Source organism: Neovison vison, chromosome 1, assembly GCF_020171115.1.
Source record: "Neovison vison isolate M4711 chromosome 1, ASM_NN_V1, whole genome shotgun sequence".
NCBI classification, from domain to species: Eukaryota; Metazoa; Chordata; class Mammalia; order Carnivora; family Mustelidae; genus Neogale; species Neogale vison.
In genome coordinates, this window is record NC_058091.1 from 165,126,219 (window position 1) to 165,145,130 (window position 18,912).

The following is an 18,912-nucleotide window of genomic DNA, read 5'->3' on the forward strand; positions in this document are numbered from 1 at the left end:
TCCCCTCTCTGGTGACAGGATCTCATTTTTAAACTGTCCGGTTTAAACTACAGTCTTTTTATCCTCAATGCTCTCGAGAGGAAGGGTGGCATGCCATCTACATTTTTTTAAATGCAGACTTTCGTGGTTGTTGGTATGAAACGGACCCAACTAAACTAGCCCACCTTTTCCAGAAGGTACTGCCCTGCCTTTTCAGTGTTTTTTTATTCTCTTTCCAGACTTTAAGGTTCTCCAGCCCAGATCTTTAGATACTTCGTACACTTGATCCTTCTGGTTTGCCCATGACATTTTACCACACATAGTTAACATAACAAAATGCAGAGCTAAGAGCATCTTGACCTCCCCAGAAATACCACAAGCACTTTGGGGCACTTTCATGTGGATCTCCAGCTTCCAGTTTAACCTAGTAGGGTCCAACATTTCAATTCTTTTTTTTTTTTTAAGATTTTATTTGTCAGAGAGAGAGTGAGCTAGCAAAAAGCCCTATGCGGGACTCGATCCCACGACCTAAGGCAGCAGCTTAACTGAGCCACCCTGACATCCCCAACATTTCAATTCTATCTTTAGTCCTTTGCATTAGACTCTGCCTTTTTAAAAGAGTGCTTTGATTTACCTACATGTTGGCAAGTTTTTCTTCTTGCACATCAGGTATTTTCTCTGGAAAGAGGTGGCAGATGGTGCTCCCGAAACATGCTCCAGTCTGAACAGCTCGTTGAATCTGTGCCACAAAGTCCACCTGGCACAAGTGGAAATCTTGTGAGATCAGCTTGAGCAGCATGTTACTGGCCCTAGGGGGACTGGAGGCCCTGAGGCCCATTTCCTGTGGTCAAGTCAGTGGAGTCAGTGGAGGCCTCAGCAGGAGCATGTCCTACTGCTTAGCAGGCTGGATCACTCAGCTTCTGAATTCCCATTTGAGTGGTAGCCATCCTCTCCCTTATTTCATGTTTCCCCACTGTAGGAGGCACACTGGGTCCAGGTAGAGCTCAAGTACATGGGTGTGTGTGTGCATGGAGGAGGGATGTTCAAGCCACTGGTGGCCTCAGATAAATGAAAGGTGGAGACCTGGTGACTCCTGGAATTGGTATTCTATGGACTTCCTTTCTGCCCATTACACACCAACCCTGAATGACCAGCCCCTTTTGAAGATGTGTGAGCTTTTCTGATGAGGCCTTTAATCAAACCATCCTATTTCCCACTCCTTCCTCTTTAAAAACCCAAATGTCCCACCCAGATATCCCCGCTGCCTCCCTCTTCCCCTTTGGTGGCAGTCACTCTCTACTCAACACTGCAGAGTTCAGTTCAGTATCCAAGTGTGGTTTTCTTGAGGACTTTCTCCCTTACCTACCCTTTACTTACTCCTGCTGCCTAGCTCCTAGTAGAGGGGATTGTGCCTAGCAGATCCTCAGTGAGTAATTGCTGAATCCATTAATCCAAGTCTGTGCAGAGGGTCAGTGTTCCAAGACGGACATAACAAGCGTGGCAGTGACATAAGTGGAGCTGAGTGACAGAAATACTCTTCCCCTCTTCCCTTCCTAGCTCTGTCCCTCTCCTTCTATCAAAACTTACTGGTGGAGGCTGGAGATAAAGTGAAAGAATTATACACCTAGAGAGGGTCAGGGAAACCATGAGAGACTAGAATGCGGCTAGAGACAAATCCTAGAAAGCCAGGAAACTATCAGCTAGAGGAGACTGCTCTCTGGTAGGGAGAATGGATTTTGGAGCCCCAGATAAGACCAGGATTCAGCCTCTACAGACAGGCGCTATCCAAAGTATTGTTGGACAGCTTACTTAACGCTCACACTACTTTTACCCTTTGAGTCACCCTGTTAACAGCTTTAACACATAAACCACATTTTGTTAAGTTCTGTTCCCAAAGGAAGTATTTGTGCGAGGTGACAGACCAGCCCCATAGCCTGCCCACTCCCAGGAGCTATAATCCAGGCCCGGTATGAGGATCAGTCCATTCTGCATGTCTCCTGGTAGAGACACCACGTAATTTCTTGTGAAACCTGAGCTACTAGCCCTATGGGATAAGTCCCCTGCTGCCCTCCCTGCCTCACATCTGGTCTCACTTATCTCAAAGATGTGACACACAAACTGTTTTCTCTGTGTACTGTTCCATCTAAAGTCAGTCAGAGCCTGTTTACTTTTGAGGAGTTTCTTTATTGGACTTCCACCTTACCTCACCATATCTATCTGGCTTTTCACGGCCAAGACAGAGTGAGCCCTGAACAAAGTATTCATAACATTTTACAACAGACAATACACACATGTAGTGCATGAAATCTTTACAATAACACATTCCAAAACAACCAAACATTTAACAGGAATATTAAGAATCATGAATTTCCTCCAATCCCTCAATTATCAATAGGTACTTAGCTTTCTAGCTTTTCCAATAAAATCTCTTTCTCAGCATTCCTATTCACAGGAATCCCTGAATCAAATATTTTTGTGTAGGTGCAAATTCATGTTGAAGACGTGTTCCATTAGTTATTTAATTGCTGAATTTCTGGTTATGGTAGAACCTTGTATGTGTAGCATGTGTGATGTTTTCACTCACCACACTTCATCATTCATTGAGGGGGTTCATTTGAAAATTTTTAAAAAGTTTTGCCCATTCAGAGTATTTCATTACAACCATATAGTCCAATCAACTTACATTTTTTTCCTTTTTCTTTTTTGCATTCAACTTACATTTTTAAAATTACTATTTCCTGCTAGATTCATGTCTACACTTTTTATTCTTCCTACAACAAATCCAATTTTGTTTCAAAATTTATCATCACCCCTCACAAATTACTCAATTATATCAAATTTATTCTTTGCAATCACCACTATTAAATAAGTTTTTATTCCCTGAAGCCTATCTCTCTCCTGAATTTGCCTGTTGGGAGGCCCTCCTTGTATTTTTCCCACCGACTAATGTATAATTAGGATTCAAAGCTATACCTGAACTTCCCCCATTTCTATTCACAAAATTTACCCAAATATGAGCTTTCTGATGGTAATTATATGACCTCTAAGTTCTTTCCTCATCCACGTGTTTTATGTCCAGAAATGTCTTCTTGTTTGGAAGGTTTTTAAATCACTGTTACTTGGATCGGTTTTATCCCAGGACAAACTGTGTCCCATTCAGGCTCAAGTATCTTGACACTGGAGGCTTCTTTGCTGGCTGTGATGCAGATCGCCCTGAAAAGCACTGGTAGTCTCATGTACATTGTGTAAATTACAAATGAACAAAGAGCTCAGATGTTCACACATTCATAAGGTTTTTCTTCCATTTGACCTGAGACTTGGTAAGCTCGGCCACCTACAGATATGCTCATGTTGGTCATATCCAGAGTACTCCCTCCTTCATAAGTTCTCTTCTGTGATGTATCACTGTGACTCCCCACAGAGGTCACACTGGAAGACTCCTCTCCAGTATGGATTCTTTTGTGCTTGGTGAGATTCGATCGGATATTAAAAGCCTTCCCACAGTCATTACATCGGTATGGCTTCTTTCCAGTGTGGATCCTTTTGTGTTGGTCAAGAACTGATCTGTAATTGAAGGACTTCCCACACTCACAATTATAGGGCTGCTGCCCACGATGGACACTTTTATGGTTAATGAGACTTGAGTGTGAGATGTATGCCTTCCCACACTCATCACATTCATAGGGTTTCTCGCCTGTGTGAATCCTTTTATGCACTGTGAGGCCTGAGCTGTTCCTGAACGCCTTCCCACACCTATCACATATATAAGGTTTTTCCCCTGTGTGGATCCTCTTGTGTTGAGAAAGGAGTGAACTGTAATTAAAAGATTTCCCACACTCGATACATTTGAAGGGCTTCTCCCCAAGATGGACTCTTTTATGGCTTAGAAGAGTTCTGCTTGAGAAAAAAGCTTTTCCACATTCATCGCATGTGAAAGGTGTCTTGCCAGGATGGGTACTTTTATGGTTAATAAGGCTTGAGTGTGAGATGTAGGCTTTTCCACATACATCACACTCATAGGGCTTCTCCCCAGTATGGATTCTTTTATGCACTTTAAGGCTCGAGTTGTTTCTGAAGACCTTCTCACATCTGTCGCATTCATAAGGTTTCTCTCTAGTGTGGACCCTTTTGTGTTGAGAAAGGAGTGAAGTGTAATTAAAAGATTTCTCACATACATCACATTTGTAGGGCTTCTCCCCAAGATGGATTTTTTTGTGGTTTATAAGGGTTCGGTATGTGATGAAGGCTTTTTCACACTCGTCACACTTATAGGGCTTTTCCCCAGGGTGTACACTTTTATGATTTATAAGGCTTGAGAGTGAGATGTAGGCTTTCCCACATTCTTCACATTTGTAAGGTCTCTCCCCAGTGTGGATCCGTTTATGTACTTTAAGGCCTGAATTATTTCTGAAGGCTTTTCCACACTCTTCACACCCAAAAGGTTTCTCCCTTGTATGAATCCTTTTATGTTGTTCAAGGGCAGAGCTGTAATTGAAAGATTTCTCACAATAGGTACATTTATAGGGCTTTTCCCCAAGATGAATTCCTTTGTGGTTTTTAAGGCTAGAGCGTGAGATATAGGCTTTCCCACACACATCACACTTATATGGTTTTTCCCCAGTATGGAGCCTCCTGTGGACCTTTAGGCCTGAATTGTTCCTGAAAGTTTTCCCACACAAATCACATACATAAGGTCTCTCTCCAGTATGAATGGTCTTATGCTGAAGCAGAAGTGAGTTATAGCTGAAGGATTTTCCACACTCCTTACATTCATGAGCTTTCTTCCCAGGGTGAATGCTTTTATGAACGGCAAGGCCTGAGCTATAGCTGAACGCTTTGCCACAGACATCACATTTGTAGGGTTTCTCTCCTGTGTGGATCCTTTTGTGCACTATAAGGCCTGAGCTGTTCCTGAAGGCCTTCCCACATTCATCACATTCATAAGGTTTCTCTCCAGTGTGGATCACTTTATGCTGAATGAGGAGAGAGCTGTAATTAAACGATTTCTCACATTCATCACATTTATAAGGTTTATCTCCAAAGTGGATGCTTTTATGGTTTAGAAGTGTTCTGCAAGTAATGAAGGCCTTCCCACACTCATCGCATTCATAAGGTTTCTCACCTGTGTGGATCCTCTTATGGACCCTAAGGCCGGAGCTATTACTGAAAGTTTTCCCACAGATATCACATTCGTAGGGCTTCTCCCCTGTGTGAATCCTTTTGTGGACTCTGAGACCAGAGCTGTTCCTGAAAGCCTTCCCACACTCACCACATTCATAGGGCTTTTCTCCTGTGTGGATCCTCTTATGCTGGTCCAAAACAGAGCTATAATTGAAGGACTTCCCACACTCATCACATTTACAGTTCTTTTCCCCAGAATGGGCGCTTTTGTGGTTTATAAGGCTGGAGTAGGACATGTAGGCTTTCCCACACTCCTCACACTTATAGGGCTTCTCCCCAGTATGGATCCTTTTATGGACTCGAAGACTGGAGCTGCTCCGGAAAGTCCCTCCACAGTCATCACACTCATAGCGTTTTTCCCCAGTGTGCATAATTTTATGTTGAACGAGGCGGGAATTATATTTGAATGATTTCCCACACTCATCACATTTGTGTGACTTCTTAACAGCACTGGTTTTCTGCTGCAGACCAGGGTGAGAGGTTCCATTAAAGTTCTCCACACATCTGTCTTGTTCACTGCTTATCTGTTCTACAGAGAGAGTCTGGTGTATAACATGTTTTGAACTTGGATGTAAGCTTTTCTCAGATGCCTCGTCTTCCCGTTCTGTCTTTATATTTGCTGCATTCTTGGCTTTGTCGATCTTTTCCCTGATGCCACTTTTGTCTTCCTTCATTCTTTTTCCCTCAGGATTTTGCAGCTGATTCTCTACCTTGCTATTCCAATCACAAGTTTCACCAACCTTATATTCCTGTATACGATCCTTGTGAAGACCTTCCACTTTTGGCCACAAAGATTCTGCATTTCCAACATTTTCATACTTTTCAGTTGATTTCTCATCCTCAGTGCCCCTCATCTTCAAATGTGACACTAAAGCAAGAAAATGAAAATGATACCTGTTCACTTTGTTTAGAGGAAACTGGAAGAATTACAACCAAATTTACTCATTCACTTGACAAATGTTTATTGACTGCATGCTGTGTGATTAAGTACCATTTTTAGCTGCAGGGGATACAAGATGGGACATGCTAAAATTTCTGCCCCTTTGGAGTTAATGTTAAAATATTAGAGCCCTGGATTTTCAATGGAACAAAGAGCTTTTGTATTCTTGCATAACAGTTTAGCATAAGGGCATTGAAATAATGCACAGAACCAAGGACAGTATTGATCAGTTTTGGGGTCATGAAAAAACAAAAAGCAGAAGAAATCTCTGAATAAGAAGCCGAAAAATAATAAAACAAAAGAGACATAATCAGCAGAACTAAAGAGGCAAAGCCAAAAGGAAGAAATCAGTACCTAAGTGATGGTATTAGGGCGATGAGAATGAAACGATGAAGAGAGTCACAACAGACATGAGAAAGAAAGCAAACTGCAGCTTCCTGGAGTTGGTCTGGCCTCCTGGACTTCCCCTGCACAGAAAACCTGACCCTAGAGACTGGGCAGTCGGGGGAATCTGCATGGAATAGTGTGCTCCAGTGTGCCAGGCAGAGGCTTCCATGCCCACTTTATGAAAGAGCTAACTGCAATCGGAGCACATCGAAGATCAGAAGCTAAAATACAAACTGCCAAGCAAAGGAAACACTACCGCCTGGGTTCAAATATCCAGCCGCGTGACCTTGAGAAAGTTATTTAAAGTGTTGTGAACAATGCCTACTACTTGGTGAGTGCTAGATGCCTAGTTATTACTATTTATTATTTGAGGTTTGGTTATCTGATCCAGGCTGGAAGCTGGGTATAAAGCACAGGACTCAGGAAAGGTAAACTCCTTCCTAAAACAGATTTTAGGGCTCAGGCAGGAATTCTTTGTTCCCCCTGAAAGTACTCCACTTGTCCATGTTGCTTAAATGTGAGGCCTACTGGGCAGGCAGTGGAACTCCATAACCATACACAGCAACGTGCCTTTTATCCGTGCTCTGAATCCTGCTCCCACACACATCAGGGCCCATGCTCCATTAATTCCCTTTGGCCTTGGCCCCTCCACCTCTATTCATCCTTGGCCCTCAGAAGAGAAAGATGTTCAAGTTCCTACACCCATAAAACCAAATCCTCTAAAATAAATATACAAGGGGTGCCTGGCTGGCTTAGTCAGTAGAGCTTAGGACTCACAGTCTCAGGATCTTCGAGTTCAAGGTCCATGCTGGGCCTGAAGCCTACTTAAAATTAAAAAAATAAAACACAAAGAAATTACTAGAGAGAAACATAAAAGGGCTGTGAGTCAGGACTAGCCCCATTAGGTATTAAAATATACCACAAAGCCTCTACAACAAAAGCAGCATGGTACCAGTGTACAGACCAAAGGAAAACAACAGAAAGTCCAGAAGTAATCCTAATCACACACAGAAATCAAGCAATGATAAAGATGATACATCAAATTCTTGGAGCAAAGATGGTCTTTAGTGTTGGAACAACTCTAAAGCCACCTGGAAAAAGATAAAATTAAATCATTCTTCACACCACACTCAAGAATGTTACTCCAAATGGAGCAGAGCTCTAAATACAAAAACGTGCTGCCATACAAATACTGGAAGAAAACATGAAAAAATGCCTCTATAACCTGCGTCCAGAAAAAGTTTTCAAACTATGACTCACATGCAATAAGAAGGAATGGATAAATCTGACTGCATAAATATAAATTACATGGCAAATATAAATTACATGCTATAAGCAAAACTGAGAAATGACAAATGAAAAAATATTTGCAACATGCATCATATATAGGCACTAATATCTCTTACATAAAAACTTCTCAGAAGTTGAAAAAATATACTAAAATTCCTATAGAAAAATGTGCAAGACAAAAACAGACAATTCACAGAAAGAAATATTAAAATGTCCCTTAAACATGTTTTTAATACCACTCATAAGAGAAATGCAGGGGCGCCTGGTTGGCTCAGTGGGTTGAGCCTCTGCCCAGGTCATGATTTCAGGGTCCTAGGATCGAGCCCCACATCAGGCTCTCTGCTCGCAGGAAGCCTGCTTCCTCCTTTCTCTCTGCATGCCTCTCTGCCTACTTGTAATCTCTCTCTGTCAAATAAATAAATAAAATCTTTAAAAAAAAAAGAGAGAGAGAAATGCAAATAAGAACTACACTAAGATACCACTTCTCATATGTCATATTAAAAAGCATGACAACACACATTGGTGGGGAGGTTGTGTTGGAAAAAGGCACTCATATATATTAATGGCACTGTAAAGCAGCATAACCCCCATTGAGGGGCATCTGCCAATAGCTAAGTGAACTGTATGTATTTACACTTCAATTCAGAAATCCCATCTAGGAATTTATACTGAAGATCTACTTCCAACAATACAAAAAAGTACATGCGCACAAAGCTATTCATGGTAGTACTGTCTGTAACTAGAGAATCCAGATAACTACCTGAGTGTCTAGCATAGAAGACTAGTTAAATAAACTATGGCACATGTATACAGTGGAGTAATAAGCAAGAAAGAGGAACATCTCTATCAATTGATTGAGAGGGAGCAAATTGCAGGATACCATGTAAAGAGAAAAAGAACATATATGCTCTGCTTTTTCACAGAAAGAAAAATATGGAAACAAAGATATAACTGCTTATCTTTATAATAATGAGAGAAATCAGAAATGAAGAAAGCCCCATTCTCTGTGAAGTGGGGAGAACAGAGCAGAGGGACAGGGAAGAGAGACATTCTAAGTACAGCTTTCTGCATAGTTTTTACTATGGAAGCATGATAATGTTCTGCATATTCAAAGAATAAAATTAAATCAATGAGAATTGGAAAAAGGAAAAGCAGCTAAACCACAAAGCAAACGGCAACATATGAACTCAATTGTGTTTCACATGGATACCATAACCATAGGAAGGAAACAAAAGGAAACGAAGAACTAACCCATAATTTAGACATATAATATCACAGAACACGTAACCATGTACCTATTCTCTCAGTCTTGGGAAGGACGGAGAGGGTGGTGGTGAATGCCTGAAAACACATGAATTTTTAAGCAGCTTTGTCTTCTGCAGAGGTATGAACAAAGTAATTTGAAGCAATTTTAGATGTGTTGGGGGACTGAGTAAATGTGTTGATTTAGTTGCAAGCCAGGGCTCTCCTGGAGGAAGAATCAAATTCCAAATATGGAATAGGGGAGGGCAAGAAAGAACCCTGTGGGGATGAATCAGATAATCGATGTGAATTCACGATTTCTAAAATTACCTGTGCGCGCACACACATCTATATTCACATGTGTGTATATTTGTATGTGTATATATGTATACATATTCCCTAGCTCTCTGCTGAAAAGCTAAGAAGCAAAAAACACCTTAGTGGTAGTAAGCACATCCAGCACCCTGTTTCTGATCTCTAGTCCTATTGCCTACTAAAAGGAACCAGAGCTCTTCAGAGAAACGGCAGATTCTAGGCTGGGGCAGAATACACACAAGATGAACAGCATCTTGTTACTCCAACAAGTAAGGAGATAGTTAAAAATGACAGGCACATGTCACAAGACCACAAGTCAGCTTGACCACCCAATTTAGGCTCCATAATAATTACGTACAGTAAGAACTATACACCACTGAAAATAGGATTTTGTGAATCCATACATATACAAACAGGGGAGAAAGAGAGGCCACTTATTTACAGCAGAATGCCAGGACTAGCTGGTAAATGTGGGGAGAGCTGAGTTGAAAAAAGAAAATACACATGAGCTTGAAATACTCCCCCCAAAATGAAAGGGAAAAAACAGTAATTACACACTGGAAAAATCAGACAATGCCTTGGCCAAGTGTTCTAAATTAAGATCAGCAATGGTGGCAGAGGCAGATCACATGCTCCAGAAATGACATCCTGAGGACGTATCACCTATGAGAATGCATAGCTTCAGAATCACAAGCAAACATCAGGTAATCCAAAATATGGACTATTCTACTCCAAGTAGTATTTGTAGTATTCTTCAAAAGTATCACTTTCATAAAAGACAAGAGAGGCTAAGAAACGTTCCAGATTAAAAAAGGCTAAAGAGACTAGACCACTACACTTAATATCTGACCTGCAGTGGCTCTGTACTGGAAGGAAAATTATAAAAGAATAATTGTGCCAACTGACAGAACTGGAATACTGACTGCAAAGTATCAACTTTATGTGCTGAAGTTCACAGTTGTATTGTACTCAGGAAGGAGAATATGCCTATCCTTAGTAAATGTATACTGAAGTATTTAGGGGCAGGAGGCCATGACCTATGCATTACCTTCAACTAGTTTAGAAAAAAATCACATGTATGAAAGAGCAAAAGAGAGAAGACTAAATGAAGTGAATATGAGTAAAGGCTATCTTTTTACCATTCTTATTCTTGACATATTCTATATATATTTAAGACAATTTTCAAATAAAAAGTTAAAAAAAGGTCAAAAAGTAAATTTAAAGTTCCTTTAACTGTACCTTCCCCTCCAGGTACCGCTTTTACCATCTGCTACCTGCTTAGTTATCTCTTGAAAAAGTGGTCTTCATGTCCCATCTCCCCTTACGCCTCATCTACTCAGTCTGACTTCTCACACTCAGACCACACTGCATTAGCTTCTTTGGGGCCAAGCACTCACTCCCCCACCTACTGTCTCTTAGATATTCCTGCTTCCCTGTTCCACTTTAAACCTTTCCCCTCTGACTCTACATATTCTCCCTAAGCATTTGGATCTATATGGGTGGTTCCTACCATTCCTACAAGCCACCGCTCAGATCACCTCTGGTCCAGACTGCTCTCTGCAATTACAGACTCTCATGTCCACCTCGTCTTCCCCTTTGTCTAAGTTAGAAATGGGCTTTTCTCTTTGCCTCACCCTTCCACATCCAAAAGAGCCCACAACACCAGCTGATTCTATTACCTCAACAGTTCTCAAGTCCCTACCCCTAATTCTATTCCCACTGCTAAAGGCCTTGGTTTAAGCCTTCCTAAATTATCCTTCTGAACTTTTGCCATAGTCTCCCTATCTTAAGTATTGAAAATTGCACACCTGGTGACTCCCTATATCAAGTCTTCCCAGGCTACGTAGTTGGCACTTGAAACTTTCTGCATCTGGCCACCTCAAGTGACTTGCTGGACACCAAATGGGCCATGCTAACCCATCCCTACTACTGCATTCACTGATCCTTGGCCCGGCTGGACCCTTCCCCTGACCTTCTCTGATAAATAGGCTAATTCTTCATCTACTTCACACTCCCTGGGATTCCTTGCGTGGCTGCTGACTGGTCTGGTTTGGTCTGCACCACACGTATTTTACTGCTTATCGTTCTGACCTAGGCAGACACCAGGAGTCCCTCTGTTTCAGGCAAGCTTAAATTAACCCCCTGTTTGGATGGAGGCACAGTGTACAATATCACCCGATACAGTTCACCCAACCTCTTAATGACTGAAGTCAAAGCAAATTAATATAAATGTGCCTCTTCACTGAAAACTGATTGTTTGCAATGAGATTCATATTAACCAATGCTGAGTCTAAGAAAAGGTTGGTCAAAACACAGGCAGAGATGTGCCAAGACATGAAAAGCCAGAAACAGGATAAATGCTACTGCTTTGGTCCTAACGTTTGTGTCTCCTCCTCCCAACTTCATGTTACAATTGTAACCCTCAAAGATCGTGGTTTAGGGGCAAGGGCTATGAGAGGTGCTTGGTTCATGAGAGCAGAATCTTCTCAAATGAGATTACTGTTCTCATAAAAAAGTCATCCCAGAGATGACTTGGCACCTTGTCTTGAACTTCCCAGCCTCCAGAACTGTAAGAAATAAATTTCTGCTGTTTATATACCATCCAGCGTGTACTCTGTTATAATAGCCCAGATGGATTAAGATATCTGCTAAAATATAAAGACAATCAAGAGTTTCTAATAAAATATTAAGTTATCTTTACAAACAATAAAATGTATTCTAGTATCTGTTATCTTTGAGGCTTAATGTTGCCCAAGAATTTAGATTATGACCCATATCCTGCTTTTTTCCCCAGGCACTGGTCTGGTCCTAGGGATGTAGAGATAGGTAAGATCTTGTCTTCAAGGAGCTGGCAGACTAGCAGGTTTGTAGGAAATAAAAAACAGGCAAAAATAACAGCAATAAACACATGATAAAAATGGCAAAGGACACACATGACAGAGGAGAGGGAAAGGGCTGACTCTGCCTTGAAGGACTAGGAAAGCTTCAGAAACAAGAGTAGTTCCAGCAGAGGGAAGAACAGGTACGAAGGAACTAGTGGTCACTGCTCTGAAGAAGAGGGTGGTGGACACAGCTGAACAGGTGGGCAAAAGTAAGGGCAGCACCAGGGTCTTCACACTAAGGAGTCCAGTCTCGATCCTGAGGAGTTTTAGGCAAAGGAATAGCAAATTCAGATACGCACTTTGGAAGATCACATATTCTTTTGAATCAGGGGTTGGTAACCTTTTCTGCAAAGAAAAGGAAAATATTTTAGGCTTTATAGGCCACATATGACTCTATCACTAACTTTTGTTTGCTTTTAAATATCCTTTTATTTTTTAATTTTTTCAGAGACAGCAAGCGTGAGGGGCTGGGTGACAGGCAGAGGGAGAAGGAGAAAGGGAATCTTGAGCAGGCTCCACGCCCAGCATGAGCCCAATACCGGGCTCGATCTCATGACCCTGAGATCATTACCTAAGCAGGAATCAAGAGTCGGTCGCTCAACCAACTGAGCCAGGCAGGCAACCCTAAACATCCTTTTAAAAATGTAAAAACAATTCTTAGCTTGCAGGTCATACAAAAACAGCTATAGGCCCAGTAGTTTGCCAACCTTTGAATCTGAATTCTGAATCAAGGAATCAGAATTAATTTAGGATGATGTGACAATGGCACTGTGGCTATGTTAGAAATTTCTATTTTTTTTTCCTTCTTTTTTGGTAGACTGAAGTACGCCAGGATGAAAAGGCATTATGTCTGAAATTTCCTTTAAAATTCTTTAATAAAGGTGTGCCTGGGTAGCCCAGTCAGTTAAGCATTTGCCTTAGGCTCAGGTCATGATCATATGGTTCCTGGATCAAGCCCCTCATCAGGCTCCCTGCTCAGCAGGCAGTCTGCTTCTCCCACTCCCTCTGCCTTTTCCCCTGGCTCACATACACTCATGCACGTGCTCGCTCTCTCTGTGTCAAATAAATAAGTAAATGAGATAAATATATAAATAAAATCTTTTTAAAAAACTTTACAAAATAAATAAAATCTTTTAAAAAATTTTTAAATACTTTAATAAAGGAAAAATAAAAAGGGAAAGGTGAGACAAATGCAGCAGAATCATAATAATTATTGAATCTGAGCTATGGGTGTATGGGGTTCATTGTATTATTTTACTTTCCTGTGTGTTTAAATTTTTTCCTAATAAAAATTAAAAGAAATAAAGATCATTTATACTAGCTGCAGTGAAATGAACTGAAGAGAAAACTAAGTCCTGGAGTCTGAAGAGGTTATTATAAGCCAATCAAGACTGACATGCCCTATCAAAATACCAGCAGCATTTTTCACAGAGCTACAACAAATAATCCTAAAATTTGTATGGAACCAGAAAAGACCCTGAATAAACAAAGCAACCTTGAAAAAGAAAAGTAAAGCTGGAGGCATCACAATTCTGGACTTCAAGGTATACTAAAAACCTCCAGTGAATAAAACAGTAGGGTACTGGCACAAAAACAGACACATAGACCAATGGACCAGAATACAAAACTCAGAAATGAACCCAAAATTATATGGTCAATTAATCTTTGACAAAGCAGGAAAGAATATGCAATGGGAAAAGACAGTCTCCTCAACAAATGGTACTGGGAAAACTAGCCAGCAACATGCAAAGAATGAAACTGGACCACTTTCTTACAACATACACAAAAATAAATTCAAAATGGATGAGGCGTCTGGATGGCTCAGATGGTTAAGCATCTTGATTCTTGATTCTGGCTCAGGTCATGATCTCAGGGTCATGAGACGGAGCCCGTATCAGGCTCCCTGCTCAGCTCCCTACTCAGGGAGTCTGCCTGAGATTCTTCCTCTGCCCCTCCCTGCTCTTATGTGTGTGCTCTCTCTCTTCCTAAAATAAATAAATCTTTTTTTAAAAAATGGATAAAAGACCTAAATAAGAGACCTGAAATCATAACAATCCTAGATGAGAACACACATAGTAACTTCTTTGACATCGGCCAGAGCAACTTCTTTCTCAGTATGTCTCCTAAGGCAAGGGACACAAAAGCAGAAACAACTGGGACCTCATCAAAATAAAAACCTTCTGCACAGGGATGGAAATAATCAATAAAACTAAAAGGCAACCTACAGAATGAAAGAAGACATTTGCAAATGACATATCTGATAAAGGGTTAGTATCCAAAATATATTACGAACTTACAAAATTCAACACCCCAAAAACGAATAATCCAATTAGAAAATGGGCAGAAGAGATGAAGAGACATTTCTCCAAAGGAGACACAGATGGCCAACAGACACACAAAAAAAATGCTCAACATCACTCAATCAACAGGAAAGACAAATCAACAGTACAATGAGATACCACCCTACACCTGTCAGAATGGCTAAAATTAACAATACAAGAAACAAAAGGTGCTGGTGAGGATACAGAAAAAGGGGAACCCTCCTCCAGCACTGTTGGTGGGAATGTAAGCTGGTCCAGCCAGTGTGGAAAACAGGATGGAGGTCCCTCAAAAAGGTAAAAGTAGAGCTACCCTATGACCCAGCAATTGCAATGCTAGGTATTTACCCCCAAAGACACGAAAGTAGTGATCTGAAGGGGCACATACACCCCAATGTTTATAGTAGTATCATTTACCACAGCTGAGATACAGAAACAGTTCAAGTGTCTGTCAAATGATGAACAAAGTGGTGTGTGTGTGTGTATATACACGCGCGCACACACACACAATGGAATATTACTCAGCCATTAAAAAAGAATGAAATCTTGTCATTTGCAAGGACATAGATGGACCTAGAGTATTATGCTAAGTGAAATAAGTCAGAGAAAGACAAATACTGTATGAATTCACTCATATGTGGAATTTAAGAAATAGAACAAATGAGTAAAAGGAAAAAAAAAGAGAGAGAGAGAAGCAAACCAAAAAACAGACTCTTAACTCCAGAGAACAAACTGATGTTTCCAGAGGGAAAGTAGCTATGGGATGAAGGGGGAGATAAGTGATGGGGATTAAGGAAAGCGCTGGTTGTGATGAGCACCAGGCTTTGTAAGGAAGTGCTGAATCACTATACTGTGCACCTGAAACTAGTATTATACTGTTATGTCAACTCACTGGAATTTTATTTTTTATTATGTTATGTTAGTCGCCATACAGTATAGCATTAGTTTTTGATGTAGTGGTCCATGATCCATTGTTTGCATATAACTAACAGGAATTTAAAAAAAACAACTTAAACAAAAAGGGGAGGATGCCTGGGTGGCTCAGTTAGTTAAGTGTCTGCCTGCCATTCAGTTCATGATCCCAGGGTCATGGGTTCGAGCCCCATATCAGACTCCCTGCTCTGCAGGAAGCCTGCTTCTCCCTCTCAGGCTGCCCTTGCTTGTGTTCCCTCTCTCACTATCTTTCTTTGTCAAACAAATAAAATCTTTAAAAAAAAAAAAAAGACTGATCTGTTGGCTAAGTCACAAATCCCGGATGACACAAGAAACAATCACTCTGAAAGCACAGACTGGAAAGGTTTAAATTTTTAGAAGTTCTACAAGCTGGATGGGAAACTGCTCTTAACTCCTCTCTAGTTGTCAGTAGGAAGCATGACCCAACAGCCAGCTTTGGAATGCCATCCACTCCTTCCAAATTACACATGTCCCACCACCTCTGGACACCTCTCTGCCTGTTGTTCATGTTCTACTATCAATGCCCCAAAAGCCTGTGTACAGAGTAAGAACCTGCCCCTCATTCTTGCTGTTCGGGGGTTTGGGCTTGGGACGATGAGAGGGGGCAAACCTTCTCATTCGGCACAGGCATCCGCTTGTGTATTTTAAACATCTGGGCGGTGTGACTACTGAACAGGTTAGCCCACAGGAGTCATGAGTCAATTCTCCCCAGCCTGGACAACCCCCAGGAGAGCTGTGGCTCATTCTGGCCGAAAAACCCTGCCATTCACAGGCTGCAACAAGCAACACATTGGCAGCTACTCCGTTCCAGACTACCAAACACACTCCACAAGTCAACCTGCCGTCAAGGGTGACCCCTGGGTTCTGTACCTTAAGTTCTTGGGTGTCCCATTTGAACTGGAAGCGACCAGAGAAAGAAAACGAAAAAACGGCGTGTGCGCACACAACGCTTACTAATTCAGAAGAAAGGATACCAAGGACGTTGGAGGATGAAACGGATGAAAGACGGAACCAAGAAGTGAGAGATGTACAGATCAAAAGGGCGAGAATACAGTGTGGGCTGTAGGTGTTACTGCATCTAGCTCACGAATGCACTAACAGGAGTGGGTTCTATTGCTTAAAAGTAGAAATAAGGACTATAGGCGATTTTTCCTTAAAGTGAAAAATGGAAACAGAACATTCCCATACCTGGTAGCGGTGAAGAGATTTCTAGTCATCCTGGGGGAAAAGGTAAGCAAAGGACACTCTGAAAGGGAGGCTGGGAGATTTTCGGAAGCAAAAGGGGCAGAGAAGGGCAGGAAGGCGGTCAGTCACAGAGTCCGTTGGCGAGGCTCGCACACCCGCTCGGCATTATAAACGCAAGAGCCGGGACGGAAAACCCATCGGCTCTGCTGGTTCTCGGAACACTCGGGGAGCTGTCGCGGTCACGACCGGGCTACCGAACAGCGCATCAGTCACAGGCTGAGCTGGGCACACACGGCCCTGGTCGACCCCTTCCCTCTGCGAAAACCCTTGCTGACGCATCCCCTAGGAGCCGCCGAGCGGGCCACCGAAGTAACAGCAAACAGGAAACGGCCCGGAAGGCTCCGAACAGAGCTGAAAACTCACGGAACATTCAGAACATGCAAACAATAGCCAGGCCGCTACCCAGCGCCAGTTTGGGGTCTGTCTGCTCGATTTCGAAAGCTGCGTGTCTTCGGAAGCACAGCGAGAGGAAGGCAGGCAGGGGACCGTTCCGGCGCGCACCCGCCGCCCGCGCGGAGGGCCGGGTGCTCGCGCACTGCCGCTGGCGGGGGTCGGCGTCTGTGGGCCGGCTGCGCGCGGACACAGGGGACCGCCCGGGGATCGGGCTTGGGACGACAAGCGGGACCAACCTCGCTTTGCACAGGCAATACGCTCATGTGTTTTGAGTATCTGGGCCGCGTGGCTACGCACAGGCGCGCCCGCAGACTTGGACATCCCCTAACGCAGCACAACCCTCGCGCCCTCCGAAGGAGCCCGGGGCCGCGGGTCCCAGCGCCGGGGAGCGCAGCGCACGCAGCCCCACACCTCCCCGCCAGCGGCGCGTCCGCGGGCCTCTCGCGCGCTTCCCACCGAGGCCGCTCGGCCGGCGGATCCTCCGCTGCTCCCCCAGGCCAAGGGCCTGGCAGCGGCTCCCCGGGCCCCGAGCCTGGGCACACCATGGCCGCAAACGTCGGGGAGAAGGGAGGGAGGCGGGGTGGGGGCTCGCATCAAGTCCCCCCCGGGGTCCCTGTAACGCCCACCACGATCCAGCCCTGGCGCCGAACTTCGCGGCAGGGCGCCCCAAGGGGGAATCCGAGGCATCCCCGGCAGGCGCTCGCCCCCGACCCGGGAAGCCGCGAAGAGCGGAGACGGGACTAGCGCCAGGCCCCAGCCCGTCTCCGGACACCGGGCAGCCACAGCCGGCCCCGGCCGCTCCCGGGCCCGCCCCACCAGCCTCCGCCGGCCCGAAGTACTCCCACCGCTCCGCTCCCTCGGAATGTGCCTCCTGAGTGCGCAGGTCGACGGGGGACACTCCCGCCCGGATCCCGCCCGAGACCCGAGGGGCAGGGGGGACCCTGCCACCAAGGGAAGGGCGTGGCAGGTCAGGGCCAGGGGCGGGAGCGTCGGCGGCCGCGGACTCACGTACTGGCTGTGGCGGCGCCGCGGGAGCCCTGCCGCCGGAGGGACAAAAGCGCGGACGGTCCGGCCGGAAGGGCCCGCGCTGGCGGCAAGACACTTCCGAGTCCTCTCTGGGAGGCCGGAGGACGGACTCGATGATCGTTCAGGTCTGGGCACGTGACCCGGGGCGCGCGGGGAGGGCGTGGGCGCGGAGGGACGTGGGTCCGTGTGCAGCGTCCCGGCCCCTACCTGGTGTCTGGCATCGGGCAGCTGCCGGGGAGGTGCGGAGGAGGCGTCTGGGTTGCTGGGACTTTATAGCCCGCCGGAAGTCATTGTTTATGTACGACATCCAGTGCTCCATGCAATACGTTCCCTCCATGTTACCCACCACCAGACTCATCCAACCCCCCTAACCCTTTCCCCTCCCAAATCCTCAATTTGTTTCTCAGAGTCCACAGTCTCTCATGGTTCATCTCCCCCTCTGATTTCTCCCAACTCACTTCTCTCCATCTTCCCGTGTCCTCCCTGATATTCCTTATGCTCCGCAAATGAGTGAAACCATATGATAGTTGACTCTCTCTGCTTGACTGACTTCACTCAGCATAATCTCTTCCAGTCCCCTCCATGTTGCTACAAAAGTTGGGTATTCATCCTTTCTGATGGAAGCATAATACTCCATAGTGTATATGGACCACATCTTCCTTATCCATTCATCTGTTGAAGGGCATCTTGGTTCTTTCCATAGTTTGGCCACGGTGGCCATTGCTGTTATGAACATTGGGGTACAGATGGCCCTTCTTTT

General features: G+C 44.1%; 1 protein-coding gene across 5 annotated transcripts; it reads right to left on the bottom strand.

Annotated features, from left to right (window-relative positions):
* Positions 1-2,142: 2,142 nt before the first annotated feature.
* ZFP62 (ZFP62 zinc finger protein) lies at positions 2,143-18,408 on the bottom strand. 5 transcript variants are annotated; one of them, XM_044262097.1, is made up of 3 exons: positions 16,677-17,324; positions 12,516-12,561; positions 2,143-6,028 (listed from the first exon to the last, which is right to left on the bottom strand). In XM_044262097.1, coding segments are annotated over exons 2-3 (2,781 nt in total). In that variant the 5' UTR covers positions 12,517-12,561; positions 16,677-17,324; the 3' UTR covers positions 2,143-3,248. The 5 variants fall into 5 exon arrangements, with proteins under 5 accessions (XP_044118032.1, XP_044118051.1, XP_044118023.1 ...); XM_044262116.1 differs by lacking the exons at positions 12,516-12,561; positions 16,677-17,324 and adding an exon at positions 18,360-18,408; XM_044262088.1 differs by lacking the exons at positions 12,516-12,561; positions 16,677-17,324 and adding an exon at positions 18,139-18,209.
* Positions 18,409-18,912: the final 504 nt, after the last annotated feature.

Coding starts and splice junctions, on each gene's coding strand:
- ZFP62 (XM_044262080.1), bottom strand. CDS start 12,603: ATGTGGCCTATAAAGCCTAAAATATTTTCCTTTTCTTTGCAGAAAAGG. Junction 6,029..12,515: donor AGAATATGTGATCTTCCAAA/GTGCGTATCTGA, acceptor TTCTTGCTTTAG/TGTCACATTTGAAGATGAGG.